General features: G+C 45.7%; 1 protein-coding gene across 1 annotated transcript in view; it reads right to left on the bottom strand.

The window, feature by feature from the left end:
- MARCHF10 (membrane associated ring-CH-type finger 10) overlaps positions 1 to 18,443 on the bottom strand; it is an 84,649-nt gene that overhangs the window by 29,713 nt on the left and 36,493 nt on the right. Inside the window, exon 4 of the mRNA XM_081218560.1 lies at positions 9,863 to 10,006. Within this exon, the coding sequence (XP_081074686.1) occupies positions 9,863 to 10,006 (144 nt within the window). The remainder of the gene's footprint in view (positions 1 to 9,862; positions 10,007 to 18,443) is intronic.

The raw sequence follows: 18,443 nt of genomic DNA, 5'->3' as shown, positions 1-18,443 counted from the left end.
AAAGAAAAATCATAACCCTCTGATGAAATCATGATCTCCTCTTTGTCACTAGCCCCTAGTCAGTTTGTAACCTCTGACTGTGATAGAATTCCTCTCTGTTGCCCCCTGAATCTAAAGTATAAGGAGATGTAGAAAGAGGAGAGAGGTCAAGTGCCCAAAGGGGTAGGAATATCTATTGGTGAAATGGTTTGGTCAAAACTTGCCTTATAAAAATATGCATAAGCACTATTGAGGGCACCATGCTAATTGTGTTACATGCACACAGTTAGGCTCACAACCCTGTGGAACAGGTGCCACAATCACACCACATCGTAAGTGAGAGCACCAAGGCTTAGGAAGTCACATAAGTTGCCCAAGATCCTATTTCTAGTAAGTGATGGAGTGAACATTTGAACTCAGATCTGCCTGATGCTACAGTTTGTAACCACTACCCTGCATTACTTCTGAAGACACTGGCTGGACTAACAATTTCCTTGTAAAAACAAGAATCCACTTCATTCATAGTGTGTGCACTGTTGAGGGTTTTTACCCTCTCAACGTGGATAGGACACTGGACCTACTTCTCTGATCCCACTCTCCTGTGTTCCCTGCCATTGGCCACCCCCCTCTGCTCCCCGCTCTGCTATCCTGTAGGATCTAGTGAGGCGCTGCCATCCTTATCGTCTGGTTCCCAAAGCGGTTCACCCTGTAGAGTGAACAGGACTCCACAGCTTCGGCAAGGCCTGTGTGGTAACAGCTCAGGCAGGTGAAATGCAAATCCACCGGGCGTCTGGCTTAGCCGAAGACCAAATCAATACAGACTTGCTTTAGTGGAGGCGCCTCTCAGGGGAGCAGCAGTCTGCGTCTCCAACATCCTGATACTCCATAAGCCTTTTATTGTTAACTGCATGGGACAATCAGGGACGCAGTGAGAACCTTCATTCATCGGCTCTTGTAGAAATCAGTTAAGCTTTCTTATCAGGCCCCTCCCAAGTTTTTATAAACCCCAGTAAGAGACGTAGCAGTGATTCTAGTATGCTCTGGGCATCTGGCTATGGATGTAAAGGATTGGAGCTGTGTGCCCACCCAGGCTGGGCTGATGGCATTTTAAGGAACAAATGCTTCTATGTGACAATCTGAATTCTCTCTCTCTCTCTCTCTATATATATATATATATTTTTTTTTTTTAAGAAAAAAATGATATGGAGGATTTGGAAGTGTAGGCTTTGGTTAATTTTTGTTTTTTAAAAATTTTATTTATTTTTTTATACAGCAGGTTCTTATTAGTCATCCATTTTATACACATCAGTGTATACATGTCAATCCCAATCTCCCAATTCATTACACCCCCACCCGCCGCTGCTTTCCCCCCTTGCTGTCCATACGTTTGTTCTCTACATCTGTGTCTCTATTTCTGCCCTGCAAACCGGTTCATCTGTACCATTTTTCTAGGTTCCACATATATGCGTTAATATACGGTATTTGTTTTTCTCTTTCTGATTTACTTCACTCTGTATGACAGTCTCTAGATTCGTCCATGTCTCTACAAATGACCCAATTTCGTTCCTTTTGATGGCTGAGTAATATTCCATTGTATATATGTACCACATCTTCTTTAACCATTTGTCTGTCGATGGGCATTTAGGTTGCTTCCATGACCTGGCTATTGTAAATAGCACAGCAATGAACATTGGTGCGCCTGTGTCTTTTTGAATTATGGTTTTCTCTGGGTATATGCCCAGTAGTGGGATTGCTGGGACATATGGTAATTCTATGTTTAGTTTTTTAAGGGACCTCCATACTGTTCTCCATAGTGGTTGTATCAATTTACATTCCCACCAACAGTGCAAGAGGGTTCCCTTTTCTCCACACCCTCTCCAGCATTTGTTGTTTGTAGATTTTCTGATGATGCCCATTCTAACTGGTGTGAGGTGATACCTCATTGTAGTTTTGATTTGCACTTCTCTAATAATTAGTGATGTTTGAGCAGCTTTTCATGTGCTTCTTGGCCATCTGTATGTCCTCTTTGGAGAAATGTCTATTTAGGTCTTCTGCCCGTTTTTTGATTGGGTTGTTTGTTTTTTTTAATATTGAGCTTCATGAACTGTTTACATATTTTAAAGATTAATCCTTTGTCCATTGATTCGTTTGCAAATATTGTTTCCCATTCTGACGGTTGTCTTTTCGTCTTGTTTGTAGTTTCCTTTGCTTTGCAAAAGATTTTAAGTTTCATTAGGTCCCATTTGTTTATTTTTGTTTTTATTTCCATTACTCTAGGAGGTGGATCAAAAAAGATCTTGCTGTGATTTATGTCAAAGAGTGTTCTTCCTATGTTTTCCTCTAAGAGTTTTATAGTGTCCGGTCTTACATTTAGGTCTCTAATCCATTTTGAGTTTATTTTTGTGTATGGTATTAGGGAGTATTCTAATTTCATTCTTTTACATGTAGCTGTCCAGTTTTCCCAGCACCACGTATTGAAGAGACTGTCTTTTCTGCATTGTGTATCCTTGCCTCCTTTGTCATAGATTAGTTGACCATAGGTGCGTGGGTTTACCTCTGGACTTCCTATCCTATTCCATTGACCTATTATTTCTGTTTTTGTGCCAGTACCATATTGTCTTGATTACTGTAGCTTTGTAGTATAGTCTGAAGTTAGGGAGTCTGATTCCTCCAGCTCTGTCTTTTTTTCCCTCAAGACTGCTTTGGCTATTTGGGGTCTTTTGTGTCTCCATACAAATTTTAAGATTTTTTGTTTTAGTTCTGTAAAAAATGCCACTGGTAATTTGATAGGGATTGCATTGAATCTGTAGATTGCTTTGGGTAGTATAGTTATTTTCACAATATTGATTCTTCCAATCCAAGAACATGGTATATCTCTCCATCTGTTGGTATCATCTTTAATTTCTTTCAACAGTGTCTTATAGTTTTCTGCATACAGGCCTTTTGTCTCCCTAGGTAGGTTTATTCCTAGGTATTTTATTCTTTTTGTTGCAATGGTAAATGGGAGTGTTTCCTTAATTTCTCTTTCAGATTTTTCATCATAGTGTGTAGGAATGCAAGAGATTTCTGTGCATTAATTTTGTGTCCTGCAACTTTACCAAATTCGTTGATTAGCTCTAGTAGTTTCCTGGTGGCATGTTTAGGATTCTCTATGTATAGTATCATGTCATGTGCAAACAGTGACAGTTTTACTTCTTCTTTTCCAATTTGTATTCCTTTTATTTCTTTTTCTTCTCTGATTGCCATGGCTAGGACTTCCAAAACTATGTTGAATAATAGTGGCGAGAGTGGACAACCTTGTCTTGTTCCTGATCTTAGAGGAAATGCTTTCAGTTTTTCACCATTGAGGATGATGTTTGCTATGGGTTTGTCGTGTACGGGCTTTATGATGTTGAGGTAGGTTCCCTCTATGCCCACTTTCTGGAGAGTTTTTATCATAAATGGGTGTTGAATTTTGTCAGAAGCTTTTTCTGCATCTATTGAGATGATCATATGGTTTTTATCCTTCAATTTGTTAATATGGTATATCACATTGATTGATTTGTGTATATTGAAGAATCCTTGCATCCCTGGGATAAATCCCACTTGATCATGGTGTATGATCCTGTAATGGGTTGTTGGATTCTGTTTGCTAGTATTTTGTTGAGGATTTTTGCATCTATATTCATCAGTGATACTGGTCTGTAATTTTCTTTTTTTGTAGTATCTTTGTCTGGTTTTGGTATCAGGGTGATGATGGCCTCATAGAATGAGTTTGGGAGTGTTCCTTCCTCCACAGTTCTTTGGAAGAGTTTGAGAAGGATGGGTGTTAGCTCTTGTCTAAATGTTTGATAGAATTCACCTGTGAAGCCATCTGGTCCTGGACTTTTGTTTGTTGGAAGATTTTTAATCACAGTTTCAATTTCATTACTTGTGATTGGTCTGTTCATATTTTCTGTTTCTTCCTTGTTTGGTCTTGGAAGGTTATACGTTTCTAAGAATTTGTCCATTTCTTCCAGGTTGTCCATTTTATTAGCATAGAGTTGCTTGTAGTAGTCTCTTAGGATGCTTTGTATATTTACGGTGTCTGTTGTAACCTCTCCTTTTTCATTTCTAATTTTATTGATTTGAGTCCTCTCCCTCTTTTTCTTGGTGAGTCTGGCTAATGGTTTATCAGTTTTGTTTATCTTCTCAAAGAACCAGCTTTTAGTTTTATTGACCTTTGCTATTGTTTTCTTTGTTTCTATTTCATTTATTTCTGCTCTGATCTTTATGATTTCTTTCCTTCTGCTAACTTTGGGTTTTGTTTGTTCTTCTTTCTCTAGTTCCTTTAGGGGTAAGGTTAGATTGTTTGAGATTTTTCTCGTTTCTTGAGGTAGGCTTGTATAGCTATAAACTTCCCTCTTAGAACTGTTTTTGCTGCATGCCATAGGTTTTGGATCGTCGTGTTTTCATTGTCAGTTGTCTCTAGGTATTTTTTGATTTCCTCTTTGATTTCTTCAGTGATCTCTTGGTTATTTAGTAATGTATTGTTTAGCCTCCACGTGTTTGTGTTTTTTATGTTTTTTTTCCCTGTAACTGATTTCTAACCTCATAGCATTGTGGTCAGAAAAGATCCTTGATATGATGTCAATTTTCTTAAATTTACTGAGGCTTGATCTATGACCCAAGATGTGATCTATCCTGGAGAATGTTCCATGTGCACTTGAGAAGAAAGTGTAATCTGCTGTTTTTGCATGGAATGTCCTATAAATATCAATTAAATCTATCTGGTCTATTGTGTCACTTAAAGCTTGTGTTTCCATGTTAATTTTCTGTTTGGATGATCTGTCCATTGGTGTAAGTGAGGTGTTAAGGTCCCCCACTATTATTGTGTTACTGTTGATTTCCCCTTTTACAGCTGTTAGCATTTGCCTTATGTATTGAGATGCTCCTATGTTGGGTGCATATATATTTATAATTGTTATATCTTCTTCTTGGATTGTTCCCTTGATCATTATGTATTGTCCTTCCTTGTCTCTTGTAACATTCTTTATTTTAAAGTCTATTTTATCTGATATGAGTATTGCTACTCCAGCTTTCTTTTGATTTCCGTTTGCATGGAATATCTTTCTCCATCCCTCACTTTCAGTCTGAATGTGTCCCTAGGTCTGAGGTGGGTCTCTTGTAGACAGCATATATATGGGTCTTGTTTTTGTATCCATTCAGCGAGCCTGTGTCTTTTGGTTGGAGCATTTAATCCACTCACGTTTAAGGCAATTATCGATATGTATGTTCCTATGACCATTTGCTCAATTGTTTGGGGTGTGTTTTTGTAGATCCTTTTCTTCTCTTGTGTTTCCCACTTAGAGAAGTTCCTTTAGCATTTGTTGTAGAGCTGGTTTGGTGGTGCTGAATTCTCTTAGCTTTTGCTTGTCTGTAAAGCTTTTGATTTCTGCATCGAATCTGAATGAGATCCTTGCCAGGTAGAGTAATCTTGGTTGTGGGTTCTTCCCTTTCATCACTTTAAGTATATCATACCCCTCCCTTCTGGCTTGTAGAGTTTCTGCTGAGAAATCAGCTGTTAACCTTACGGGAGTTTCCTTGTATGTTATTTGTCATTTTTCCCTTGCTGCTTTCAATAATTTTTCTTTGTCTTTAATTTTTGCCTATTTGATTACTATGTGTCTCGGCGTGTTTCTCCTTGGGTTTATCCTGTGTGGGACTCTCTGCACTTCCTGGACTTGGGTGGCTATTTCCTTTCCCATGTTAGGGAAGTTTTTGACTATAATCTCTTCAAATGTTTTCTCGGGTCCTTTCTCTCTCTCTTCTCCTTCTGGGACCCCTATAATGCGAATGTTGTTGCGTTTAATGTTGTCCCAGAGGTCTCTTCGGCTGTCTTCATTTCTTTTCCTTCTTTTTTCTTTATTCTGTTCTGCAGCAGTGAATTCCACCATTCTGTCTTCCAGGTCACTTATCCGTTCTTCTGCCTCAGTTATTCTGCTATTGATTCCTTCTAATGTAGTTTTCATTTCAGTTATTGTATTGTTCGTCTCTGTTTCTTTCTAGGTCTTTGTTAAACATTTCTTGCATCTTCTCAATCTTTGCCTCTGTTCTTCTGAGGTCCTGGATCATCTTCACTATCATTATTCTGATTTCTTTTTGTGGAAGGTTGCCTATCTCCACTTCATTTAGTTGTTTTTCTGGGGTTTTATCTTGTTCCTTCATCTGGTACATAACCCTCTGCCTTTTCATATTGTCTGTCTTTCTGTGAATGTGGTTTTTGTTCCACAGGCTGCAGGATTGTAGTTCCTCTTGCTTCTAGAGGTGAAATTTTCTATACAATGATAGCGTCAATGATATTTGGTGCCAAGATCTTAAGGTCCATCTCACTTTTTTGCAAAAATTTCCTCCCAATTTGTTGTAGTCTTATCACCGTCCCTTCATGGTCACCAGCTGAAACCATGCAAGTCAGATTGGGACTTGAATCCACGAGCCAGGACTTGAACCCAGCCAAAATCCAGATTGGGACCTGAACCCACAGTCCTTTAACTGAGCTCACACACCTGGTCTCATGTCTTAAAGAAGCTCAGGTTCTTGATGTCTCATCACAGAAAGAATTCAGTGAGAGACCAATTACTTTGTGTTTTGAATGTGATGAAGAGCCTCAGCGATTAGCTAACAAATGCTGGGACCTGAATCTTCTGGCTGTTCCCTGAACGCACCTGAGCCCCCTCTGCCCTGAGCCTGTTTAGGTCAGGCTTTGGGAGACCCCTAACGGGCAAAAGAATCAGCTAGAGCAGCTTCTGAATCTCAGAAACTGGAAACAGCAGGAACCATGGCTTATTTCACAGAAGCCACCGAGCTGTCACTTGGTGACACTGGCTTCTGGGGCAGGAGAAGTTGCAGGCTAAGTGCTGTCCTGCAGCTCCTGCTGATTCTGGAGACACCCTGGGAATGCATCTCCACCCTTTCTTGTCATCACAATGGCCTTCCTCTTTAAAAATTCAATCCCTTGTGTGTGTGTGTGTGTTCCCCCTAAAGGTGGTAGACTGTGCTATCCTGTATTTGTGCTATTTTAATCCTTTTTCTTGTGTCTATCAAATAGGGAGCAGATTTCGTAGCTCTAGGCCTGGGAATAAACACTCGATTGGGTAGACCAGGGATATGCTCTTCATAGACCAGGCCCTGCAGACACTGCTGAATGCCTCTCTGAGGCCCTGCATGGACTCCAGCCCTGACTGGAGTGCCTGCCGTTTCCAGAAGTCCGACTAGGTGCAACCGAATGTTGTGGGTGCAGTGAGATGAAACCAGAAAAAGCATCTCTCTGCCCTAAGACTATGTCTTTGGTCTAGACTTCTGCATGTGCTTGACCAACAGTTTCATCCGTTCTGACAGCCATGGACTTTTGTTTTCCTCTGGTTAAAAAAGTAGTCGATGTCTATTGTAGGAAATTTGGAAGACACAGAAGAGGATGAAGAAGAAATAAAAATCACCCAGTATCCAAAACTCAGAAGACCATTGCTACTGTTCTGGAATTCAGAGGTGGGTTGCAAACTCAAGGCCCGTGGGCTGTTTTCATCCTGTACTTGTCTGCTGGCTCGGTGTTTGAACACTGAGTTACCTGCCTTTAGGGGGAGCATGTCTGGTTCACCACAGGCCCTACAGCCCTTGTCATGTATTTCTCCTGCCATACCTGCCTGTTCCCTGAAGACATTTGAATTTACAACCCAGGGCTCTCTTATTTAGAAATATTGTCTTAAAAAACAAAATTGGGATATCTGGGTATATACAACTTTAAGTCCTGCTTCCTTTCCCTAAACATTTAATTGTGAGCATTATCTCCTGCTGTTAATTGTGAAGAACACAATAATAATTATAGTGCAAAGGCACATTATATAAAATATCATAATTTGTATAACCCTTCTCCTATTGTTGGGTATATAGATTATTTTAAGTTTTTTTGCTGCCACAAATTACACCAGGATAGATGTCCTTATAACTCCTTGACTATATGTCTTATTTTCTTAGAATAGATTCATAGGAGTGGAATTGCAAACTTTCTAAAGACTTTGACACATGTTGCCAAATTCAACTTTGTACCAAGTTACCCTACAGGTAGACTATGAAAGCATCTCTCATAACTGTGTCATCAGGAGTGCATGCCAAGGGCTTGGCAAACACCTGACACATCAGTGCCCAGGAAATGTTAGTTATTAGTTTCACTACCAGTATTGAACATTATTTGAAAAAACCTTAGCCTAGCTAAGGTAGGCCAAATTTATCTCATGTAAGTTTACATTCATTACTGAGTGAGCTTGAACTTTTTTTCCCCCCCCAATTTTATTAGCCATCTGTATTTCTTCTTCTGTGAAATTGTCTGCTGTGCCTCTTCCCCCAAATTTTCTATTAGGCATTTGTGTTTTTCTTATTGATTTGTAAGAGCTTTCTATATATTACCTCTCTGTCCCATTTGCTTCGAATCTCTCACTGGTACAATTCAAACATGTGGCTCCTACTCCCACTTATGCGAACCACTTAGAATGTGACAAAAAGGACTAAAGAGAGACGACTGAGGGAATAATTGGGGGGAAGATAAGGAGTCCCGGTATAATAGAAAATTGGGACAAAATCTCAGTGAATCTCAGGATCATGGAAGATGTCTTCTGGGTGCAGGTGGCGGATTAGATGAGCCTCCCGGGTCCAGGAACGTCTGATGCATAGGGAACCTCACCTTTCAAATAACAGTCTACAGTTCACTGAGGACTGTTGGGGAGATGGCAGGAGAGAAACTTACAGGAGTTGAGGGCCCACTATAGTCAAGTCCTGGTCAGAATATTATCTCCTTTAGTTATTATAGCAATGCAGTGAGGTAGATATCATTGTCCTTATTTTAAGACAAGGGAACTATAACCCAGACTGGCTACTTGACCACCCAAGACTCCACCGCTGGGAGGAAGAAGAGCTGGAATTAGAAGTGAGGTCTGCCCTTCCCAACAGAAGGCATTAGATCACTGGGAGCCCGTGGACATCTAGTTGCTAGAGATTCACATATGCTCTAATCGCCCCTAACTTCAAGCCATCCAAATACGTGTTCTATATTTGCATGTGTCCACCACAGTATATATCATATTTTAAAATAAAGGCTCCTGTGTTTATCAGGTGGCGAGGAAGTGTGATGCTTGGTGGCTTCCCCAAGGGGAAGAACAGGTCCTTGGCAAGGTGAGCTGCCAAGTATCCCTTTCCTTGAATCCCAAGGGGGGTCCTTAGGACCTGTTCCTCCTTTCCTTCTGCAACCACAGGAGAGGACAATGTGGTTAGCGGAGCAGCGTGGCTTAGGCCTTGGGATGAACGCTCAAGACTGAAAGAGGAGGTTCACCAACCAGGGCTTTGAAATAAAGCATATATTCGCTTCGATGTTATTTCTTACACGGTAAGGTCTTGACGCCTTGGATCAGAGGGGAGAAGATCTCCGTGGGAGGTGAGTCATCTGCCATCCACAGACCCCCCTATCCTTCCCTCCTGGGAAGTAGGTGGGAACTGCGGCCAGGTGAGACATCCCTGGGCTGCAGGCTGCCTCTCCACCCCGCCCCCACCCCGTCCCCCAACACCTACCAGCCACCACCCAAATACCTTCTCCAGAAGCCTAATGGCGGGCACCCACTCAAAACCATGCACAGTCTCACTTATGGAGTAATGGCAGAGAAAATTAAAACTCCTCCCTGCCCTGCCTTTTCCCAGCAGCCTCCCTTGGAGAAGGAAATTGGATCCAATAGTTTGCTTTTAAAGCCTTTTAAGTGTTTCACTGTAAGGTACACGCTCTTCACATAAAAACGCAAGTGTCTAAAAACCACACAGAATTCACCAGGTTACAGCACAAGTCAGTCTCTCTGAGGACTGAGATGCACGAGCTGCAGGTCCTTACCTACTCTCCTGAGGGCTGGCACCTTCCCTGGCAGCTGCAGTTTCTCTCTGCGTCTGTCCCCAGACGCTCTCGGGCTCTGCATTTCTGGGCTGACTGTCAGGCTTGGCCTCCTCTTCCTTGATAAAATCTGCGATGCATGGGCTGCTGAAAGATGCAAAATCTTTTCAATAATTTTTACAGGAAAACATCTTCTGTAGAAAGAATGCTCAAAGGGTGGGGAAGGCTTTTAAGGGAATAGACCCAGGAGGTCAGGGAAGATCTGGATTTGAAATCTGGTTCTATGACCTTGTAGTCATGTGGGCTTGGACAAATCACTTCTGGAAGCCTCAGTTTTCCCACCTGTGATATGGGAATAATAGTACCTACTTCACAAGGCTTTTATCACCATTAATGAGCACCCCTGACACCTGCAAAGTGGAGTCTGTAGGGGGTGTATCCTTTGGCTAAGAAGTTTCTAGCTTCCAATTCTTAGATGTTGGGATGGGCCTGTTGGTAAAACTGTCAAGAGCCTTTTACATTTGGGACACACAAGCCCTGCTCCCCACGTGTTCATCCAAGTTTGAATCACAGCCTATTTTATACCTGCATATTCATATCCTCAGGTTGTTTTTTAGCAGCTAATCTGGCCTTCCAGAAAGGTTCCAAGCATCTGGGGACCATATACCCTTTCTCTTGCTTATGTGCTACCCACCACTGGGCTGGGATGATACACTCACAGGAAGATGGTAGCTGGAGCGCTAACTTGGATTGAGTTCCCAATTATTTTTTTTAAGATTCACATTTTGAATTAGGTTGCTAATTAGTATGAATAATCTCAAGTTTCTTCCTCACATGTATTACGTGTCAGTGCACGTGAGTTTAGGGAAAGAGTTTTATTTTCTATGCATCTCTACAAGTTCTCGAGTTCACAGGCAGTTAAATTGTGAATATCTAGATTAAATGCTTCCAAGAGAATTTGCTTGGCTCATCCCCTTTTGGACAGTTCAGAAATTTCACAAATAACCGTAGCCAGCAGGCCACGGGGGTAAAGCTGGGAAGGGTCCCTGAGTCGTGTGCGAGAGAACAGCCTTTCTTGGCACGTGAAGACAACTGAATTTATGTTCCATGGTGTAAGCTGTGGTTGGGTGAATAGTTTTCATCCAGATTCAGGAAAGGAATGAAAGCTCTCCTTGGCAGCCCGTGAAACCTCATTTAAAACAGTGATTAGGTACTACCTACTTTCCCTGACAGGCCCTGGTAGGGGAAGGCAGTGGGTTCTGTGCTCTAAGACAGACAGGATCGTGTTCCACAGGGAACTTACTAAAAGGGGAGCTGCCGGTGGTGTGGGTTCCAGCTTAGCACACGTCGGTGGAGCCCAGAGAGGTTGTGGGCATGACCAGAAAGGAGAGAAGAGAATCCTCCAGGAAATGAGATGGTGTAGGATCGTGATTAGACAGGATCTCACTGACCAAGTGTGGGGAGAGAGGAGGAGGGTGAGAGGGAGGGATCAAGGGCTTTACACTAAGGGGCCGGGCACGGAGGAAAGTGGGGAGGCACTTAGCCCCAGGAGCTGTGTTCCTCTGGTCCACAGGCTTCTCCCCATCACCTGAGGCCTCATTCCTGTCCAGCGCTCAGAAGTCAACAACTGCCTCCTGCCTAAGCAGCTGGCTGACCGGGGAGAAAGCAGCAGGGTTATTACTTACTGGGGAGGAAACAGAGGGAGGATCAGGGAAGGGCCAGGCTTGGGGCACGGGCCAAGTCCAGTGTGTGTTCAGGACCTGACTCAAAGGTCCTTGTCACAGGGATTTTACTCTGATTCCCAGCAGAATATTCAAATTTCCTTCACAGCCCGGGCAGCAGAACCTCACACTGCCTGCAGCCCCCTACTACCCACGCTCCACACCTGCACACCCTCGGGGGAGTGATCCTCCCTCCCAGAGGGCCTTTCTTCTTCAGCCTGCACTAGCTTGTGCCAGCCAGCAAGTCCCTCGAGGTCTGTTTCCAGTTTTAGGAGTCTGCTTTGGCCAGAAAGTTCAGGGTCCTTAGGGCCTTTAGCATTTAAATACTCCAAAATTGCCTCAGGTGTGTGTCTTTTCTTTCCAACTAGACTGTAAGCTCCTTAAGGGTGAGGACCCTGTCTTAGCCAGCCTGTGTGTTGCCTCAAATTCTACTGCAGGGCAAATAATAATCGCCTAGTATGATTTGCAGGCCTTGAGAAGATGTATTCGGCTGAAACTATGGGGAAATTCCCAAAGTAGAACCATTTGTTTTTTCTTGTGCTGAACACCCAGGATGACTTAAGATAACAGGTTAGTCTGTTTTCTTGTTCAAAAAAAGTACTTTCTTCAAAGTGTCAGATCTCTTAAATGATTTCCATAACCCTGTCTCCTCTAATTGAGTTCTCAGCAAACTAAAGTAATAAAGCTGAAACACTAGAGGCTGTTTGACCAGGTCTGGCAGTGAAGAAAACACTGCTGGTACTGTAAGCAGAATCCTCTGACTTTGGGCAATTTGAATCTCAGTATCTGCAACTGTAAAATGGGAATATTCCTATCTTGTAGAGTTATTGTGAAGATTAGCAATAATGTATGTAAATGCTCTAACTCAGTGTCTGGTGCTTATTAGCTGCTAAAAATGGTAACTGCTGCTTCCACCATAAACAGTGACACTACTACTAATAAAAATAATTGGGAATCTGAAGTCACTCCCCTGAGAGAACTGAATTTGACCAGAAATTTCTTATTATGCAGGCTTTATAGGTTGAGAATAACTTATTCAGCAGCCTTTATTTCTGTGTTATTCTTGCTGACTCTCTTCCTTAATCCTGTTATAAAATCCAAAAGGCAAACAGCAACTTGTTTTTTATTATAATTTGTTCAACAAATACCCGTGTGCCTTTGCTATGTAATAATCCAAGGGTTCACAGAGATGAGTAAGACATTTTGGCCTAAAGACTGTAATCTGACTTGGCTGCACCACTGACTTCTTCCCTGTGATACGCTTTAGGTTCAGTGGAAAGCAAACTCCTGGGAATTATTCCTTCTTCTCCATCTGCAACTGAAGTTCCAAATGAGGTGACCTAAGCTGCCTAGTTTGCATGTCCATGAATTCCAGTTCCTAATCACCTTACCCGCATCCAAAGTGAAGCAAACCTCAGACCTTTGGGGCCTTTCTAAGATGGTCCTCACCATGGCATGTTACATGTATTAATCTGCAGGAAGGCCAAGTTATATTTACACTGAAAGGTGAGATGTAACTTCCTCTCCAGGTAGGAGGACAGACGCTTTGCCTTACAGAGAACGGAGGGGGTTGTGTTTGGGAGTTTCATTGCCAGCCAACCTAACATCCTGAAGTTTGTAGGTGAATTTGGGGAAGACTGTGGCTTGCTTTGGGCACCATGAAGCCCGCACCTTCTAGTATCTGGGCAAAGGGATACCTCCAGTAGCAAAGAAACCAAACAGCTGTTTACACAGAAGGTGTCTGCCTCAGTTCTCTCTCTTTTCTTTAAATAAGTTTATTTATTTATTTTTGGCTGCGTTGGGTCTTCGTTGCTGCGCGCAGGCTTTTCTCTAGTTGTGGCGAGTGGGGGCTACTGTTCGTTGCGGTGCGCGGGCTTCTCATTGCAGTGGCTTCTCTTGTTGTGGAGCACGGGCTCTAGGCGTGCGGGCTTCAGCAGTTGTAGCACACGGGCTCAGTAGTTGTGGCGCACGGGCTTATTTGTTCCGCGGCATGTGGGATCTTCCCGGACCAGGGCTCGAACCCATGTCCCCTGCATTGGCAGGCGGATTCTTTTTTTTTCTTACATCTTTATTGGAGTATAATTGCTTTACAATGGTGTGTTAGTTTCTGCCTTATAACAAAGTGAATCAGCTGTACGTATACATATATCCCCATATCCCCTCCCTCTTGCATCTCCCTCCCACCCTCCCTATCCCGCCCCTCTAGGGGGTCACAAAGCACCCAGCTGATCTCCCTGTGCTATGCGGCTGCTTCCCACTAGCTATCTGTTTTATATTTGGTAGGATATATAAGTCCACGCCACTCTCTCACTTCATCCCAGATTACCCTTCCCCCTCCCCGTGTGGCAGGCAGATGCTTAACCACTGCACCACCAGGGTAGTCCTGCCTCAGTTCTCTTGACAGTGCCGGGACACTAATTGTTGACTGAATAGTTCTTAATTTGACCAGGAAAGGGAGAAAAAGGTAGAAACCTTATATTTATACAAGACTCTGATGACTGAGAACCGAGCCCATTTAACGGTCCACGTTAATTCCATGCACCTGATCATTGTTCCGCCGCTCACATCACCTGCCGTACCCACACATGGTTCTGGATAGACAAAGTTTGAAAAGCAAGGTGAAGAGAAAAAGACAATTCCTGAACCTTTACCCTCCCCCACACCATCTTCACTTCGATGCCCGGTGCCCAGGAGGTGCCAAGACTCTGCCTGAGATGCCTTTTGAAAAGATTTATTGCTTCTTTTAGATCGTGGGAAGAATTACAGCTTAATCGCAAGAGCTGCTGTTGCCTTGGTATAATAGGCAGCTTTTGGTGCAGTCACAAATAACAGGCCCTGTCTGTTTGCCAGTCTGAGCGTGCTGGAAATGAGTGTTGTCTCACATCCCCAGAGGAGATCTTAATTAAAGCTTAATTATGCACCATAAATATGTTTTATTTAGGGCCCCAGGAGGTGGGATTTTTTGATTCGGGGAGGTGTAGGACCTAATAATGAGTCAGGAAAGAAACTGTAAGCAGCGACTGAGCCCTTGAATTTGTCCCTCCTCGGTGTGGTCCCGAGCCAGCAATCAGATCCAGCGTGGGCTTCCCCCAGAGGCCTGTCCCTGGTGCCACCCTCTCAGGGCCGGCTCGGCGGGCATAATCACACTGCCAAGGCTACGAGCAGACCCGGAGGAGCCTGATCTGTTTCTGGTGGTTAACGATCCAAACTGCGCCAGATGCGGGAGTGAAGAAATCAGATGAGTCTCGAGAGAAGGTGGGATTTTATTGGTCGCTCACTCCTTTAAGTGCTAGAAGAAGGCCGAGTGAAGTGGCAGCGGCTGTCTTGGTCTTCCTGCTTCCCCGCACGTCACACCTCCTGACGTCGGTCACGGCGCTGCCCTCCGGAAGCTTAACGTCCCTCCGTCCCCACTCCCTGACTCCACTGTGCTGTGTCCTTCGCCAAGGGCGACTTACCACACGAGGTAAATTCTACCGGGCCTTCCGGGGCCCGGCAGGCACAGCACAGGGGTCTCGGCCGGGCTGGGGCAGGAGATGGGGAAGTAGCACAGGGCTGCCGCTGACTCGGGCGCGGGGCCCGGGGAGGAGGGAAAGGAGATCGGAGGGAGAGGTGGGGAGGAGTCCCGGGCCGCTGGGGAGGCGGGCGGCAGTAGGGGCAGCCGGAGGCTGCAGAAGTTGGTACTGGGCTGCAAGACGGGGGAGAAAGCAAAGACGGAGCAGTAAGGGGAATATTCAACACAGAACAGGGGGTGCTGGCTGCTTTCACCTGCACAAAAGTAAAAGAGCAGTCAGGAGGCAGCCCTCACGGTGGGAAAAGACATTTGAAAAAGGCTGTGAATGAATCTAAACTCAAAACTCGTTCTTCGGGGGCTGGGGGGGTGGTGTGTCAAGGTGGCCTGGGGGTAGCCAGCCTGGCTCCTGTCCAGGAGGTGCCTGGCTTGGAGCTCAGAGTCACTGAAGAGCTAACCAGGGCAGTGGCATCACCATCACACCCTTCTCCAGCCGATGGTCTCCGGCGTCCCTGACAGATGCAGGAAAGTTCTCTCCCACTAAGTTCCCATGTGGAAGCTCGTGGGCCCTTCTCCTCTCCCACAGCCAGTCTAATTAGCTATTCTGGCGGCAACATATGGTGGCCCGCGGGGTCTCACTTAGGTGAGGCTCTCTCCCCCGATCTTCCAGCTGCTCCGGGTTGGGAGGTTGTGGTCATGCCCTAATCTGGCCTTTCTGCTGCAGAGGGGAAGCTTGGGGAAAAAAGAGAAGGAAGCAGAGAGATCCTGGTGGGCTCACGGGAAGGGAGAGAGAGCAAGCAGGGAGAAGCAGGTGGACGGGGGAGGTGTCCAAGTGAAGTTAATGATTTGTTCGCCAACCTCACACTCCATCTGCCATCCTTGCTGGACGCAGAATATGGGCACGTGATGGAGTCACGATCCAGAGAGACCCCTCAGGCATGACAGATCTCTCAGCTCTGCCACTAGCCAAGCCGGGTCACCTTGGATCAACGGCTTACCTCCTCAAAACCTGTTTTCTCTAGCCCTGCTCCTGCCAGGGTGGTCCTGAGACCAGCAGCATGGCTGTCACCTGGTGGCTTCTTAGAAGTGCAGCCTTGCTACCCACTCAAACCTACCAAATCAGAACCTGCAGTTACTTGAGGTCCCCAGGTATTTCTCAAGAACTTCTGAAGTTTGAGAAGCAAGGCTATGAGGCCCAAACCTCTGTGATGAGAATCACCTGTAGAGCTTGTTGAAAACCAGCTTTGCAGGCCCCTTCCTTGGAGAGTCTGATACTCTGGGTCAGGACGGGACCCAGGTGTGCGTGTTTTATTAAGAACCTCCCTGGCGATTCTTATCAGAGAAGCTGGGGAAATGCTGCGGCTGAACTCAGTTCCTCTGCTAAGATGCCATCGTTGTAACCATCCGGTTGAAAACCTTTACCTCTAGTGGAGGGCCCTCGGTCCTTATTTACTTGAATCCGCTATAGGAGCTGACACTCTAACCCACTCATTTCCAGAGGCCTCCCTTGGCTCCTGGAGTGGCTCCTACTTCTCAGACCATTTCTCCGTAGTTGTCTTCTCCCCTCCCCCCTCAGATGTCTGTATTTCCTGAGGTTCCTTCATCATCTCCCGTTACCCTGTCCACTCTCGCAGGGGAGACGTTCCTGTAGTTTCAGCCACTTCTTACTCACTCTAGGCCCTTGGCTTCCTTCCGGTGGCCAAGAGTTCTCTGCTGAGCAGCAGACCTGCGTACCCAGGTGCTTCCTGGCATCTCCTCCTGGCCCATCCTGGCTGTTCCTTCACAGACAATGGCCACAGGATGGGCCCCACCTTCTTCTTGCTTTCTCAGCCTTGCAAAGGCAGCCGCCATTGGCCTAGTTTTCTGGGCCAGACCTCCAAGATCTCTCTGATTCCTCCTCCTCCTTCCTTCTCCCCATCCCCGACGCTCACCATGTTTGCCAGGCTTACGTCCTTCAACATCCCTCCAGCCCAGGCCCTCTCCCTCTGCTTTTGCTTCAGGTCAGGCCCTTCTCATTTCTCTCCGGGTCCACAGCAGCTTGTCTCTTGGCCTCTGTCTGCGCTCACCCTCCCAGCCAGCCCCCTTTCATGAACACAGTCAGCTTTTTTTTTTTTTTTGCGGTACGTGGGGCCTCTCACTGCTGTGGCGTCTCCCGTTGCGGAGCACAGGCTCCGGATCCGCAGGCTCAGCGGCCATGGCTCACGGGCCCAGCCGCTCCGCGGCATGTGGGATCTTCCCGGACCGGGACAGGAACCCGTGTCCCCTGCATCAGCAGGCGGACTCAACCACTGAGCCACCAGGGAAGCCCAACACAGTCAGCTTTTTTTTTTTTTTTTTTTTTTTGCAGTACGTGGGCCTCTCACTGTTGTGGCCTCTCCCGTTGCGGAGCACAGGCTCCGGACGCACAGGCCCAGCAGCCATGGCTCACGGGCCCAGCCGCTCCGCGGCATGTGGGATCTTCCCGGACTGGGGCACGAACCCGTGTTCCCTGCATCAGCAGGCGGACTCTCAACCACTGCGCCACCAGGGAAGCCCCACAGTCAGCTTTTAACGATGCCGATCTGATGCTCCATCGCCTCCAGCATGACGTTCAAGGCCCTCCATGGCCTGGTCCTTGCCTACACGTAGGGCGTCAACTTTACACTTCCTAACTTGTAGGCTGACCCTAAGCCAGCGTTTCTCAAACTCAAATGTGCACACAAATCTCCCAGGGGCCCTGTTAAATGCAGGTTCTGAGTCAGTAAGGCTGGGCTGGGATTCATGCATTTTTAACAAGCTCTCCTGTGATGCCTCTGCCCCTAGTCTGGGGATACTTTGAGGCCCTAGACTCTTTGTAGTTCCTCCATGTGTGTCTGTCTGTCTGTCATCTCTCTCTTCCCCCTCTTCCTTGCTCTCTCTCTCCTCCGTGCCTTCGCACCCTCAGTACCTCCTGCTGGGCGCACCTTTCTTGCCTTCCTCCCCCGGCCCTGGCTCAGTCCCCTCCTTCAGGATTTTCACCCCGCTGGCCCCTCCCCACACATCCTTAGAACTTGCCTTGGCCAGGGCGTGTTGGTGTCCTGCCCTCCCACTAGGCAGTGAGCCCCTGGAGGGCAGGTCCTGTGTGTTTGATTTTTGTATCTCCAGCACCCATGCGGTGCCTGGCAGGTAAGCAGGCAGTAAATGAGTATCAAAGTGACAAATGAATGCGTGGTGGGCGGGCAAACCCCCTGTGCCATACACTCTGAGATGGTGGGGGCAGTTGAATGTACCTATGCTAACATCCCACAGGTACTGGGGGTACAAATGGATGAGTTTATTGGTAATCAAAGAGGTAAATTTTTTAATAATCAAGTTATGACCTCTCACATCTCAAACT

The sequence above is a fragment of the Mesoplodon bidens genome (genome assembly GCF_964165515.1).
Source record: "Mesoplodon bidens genome assembly, chromosome: 19".
Lineage (NCBI taxonomy): Eukaryota > Metazoa > Chordata > Mammalia > Artiodactyla > Ziphiidae > Mesoplodon > Mesoplodon bidens.
Note: the sequence above shows the minus strand (reverse complement) of the source record. Positions and strands in the feature narration are given on the sequence as shown.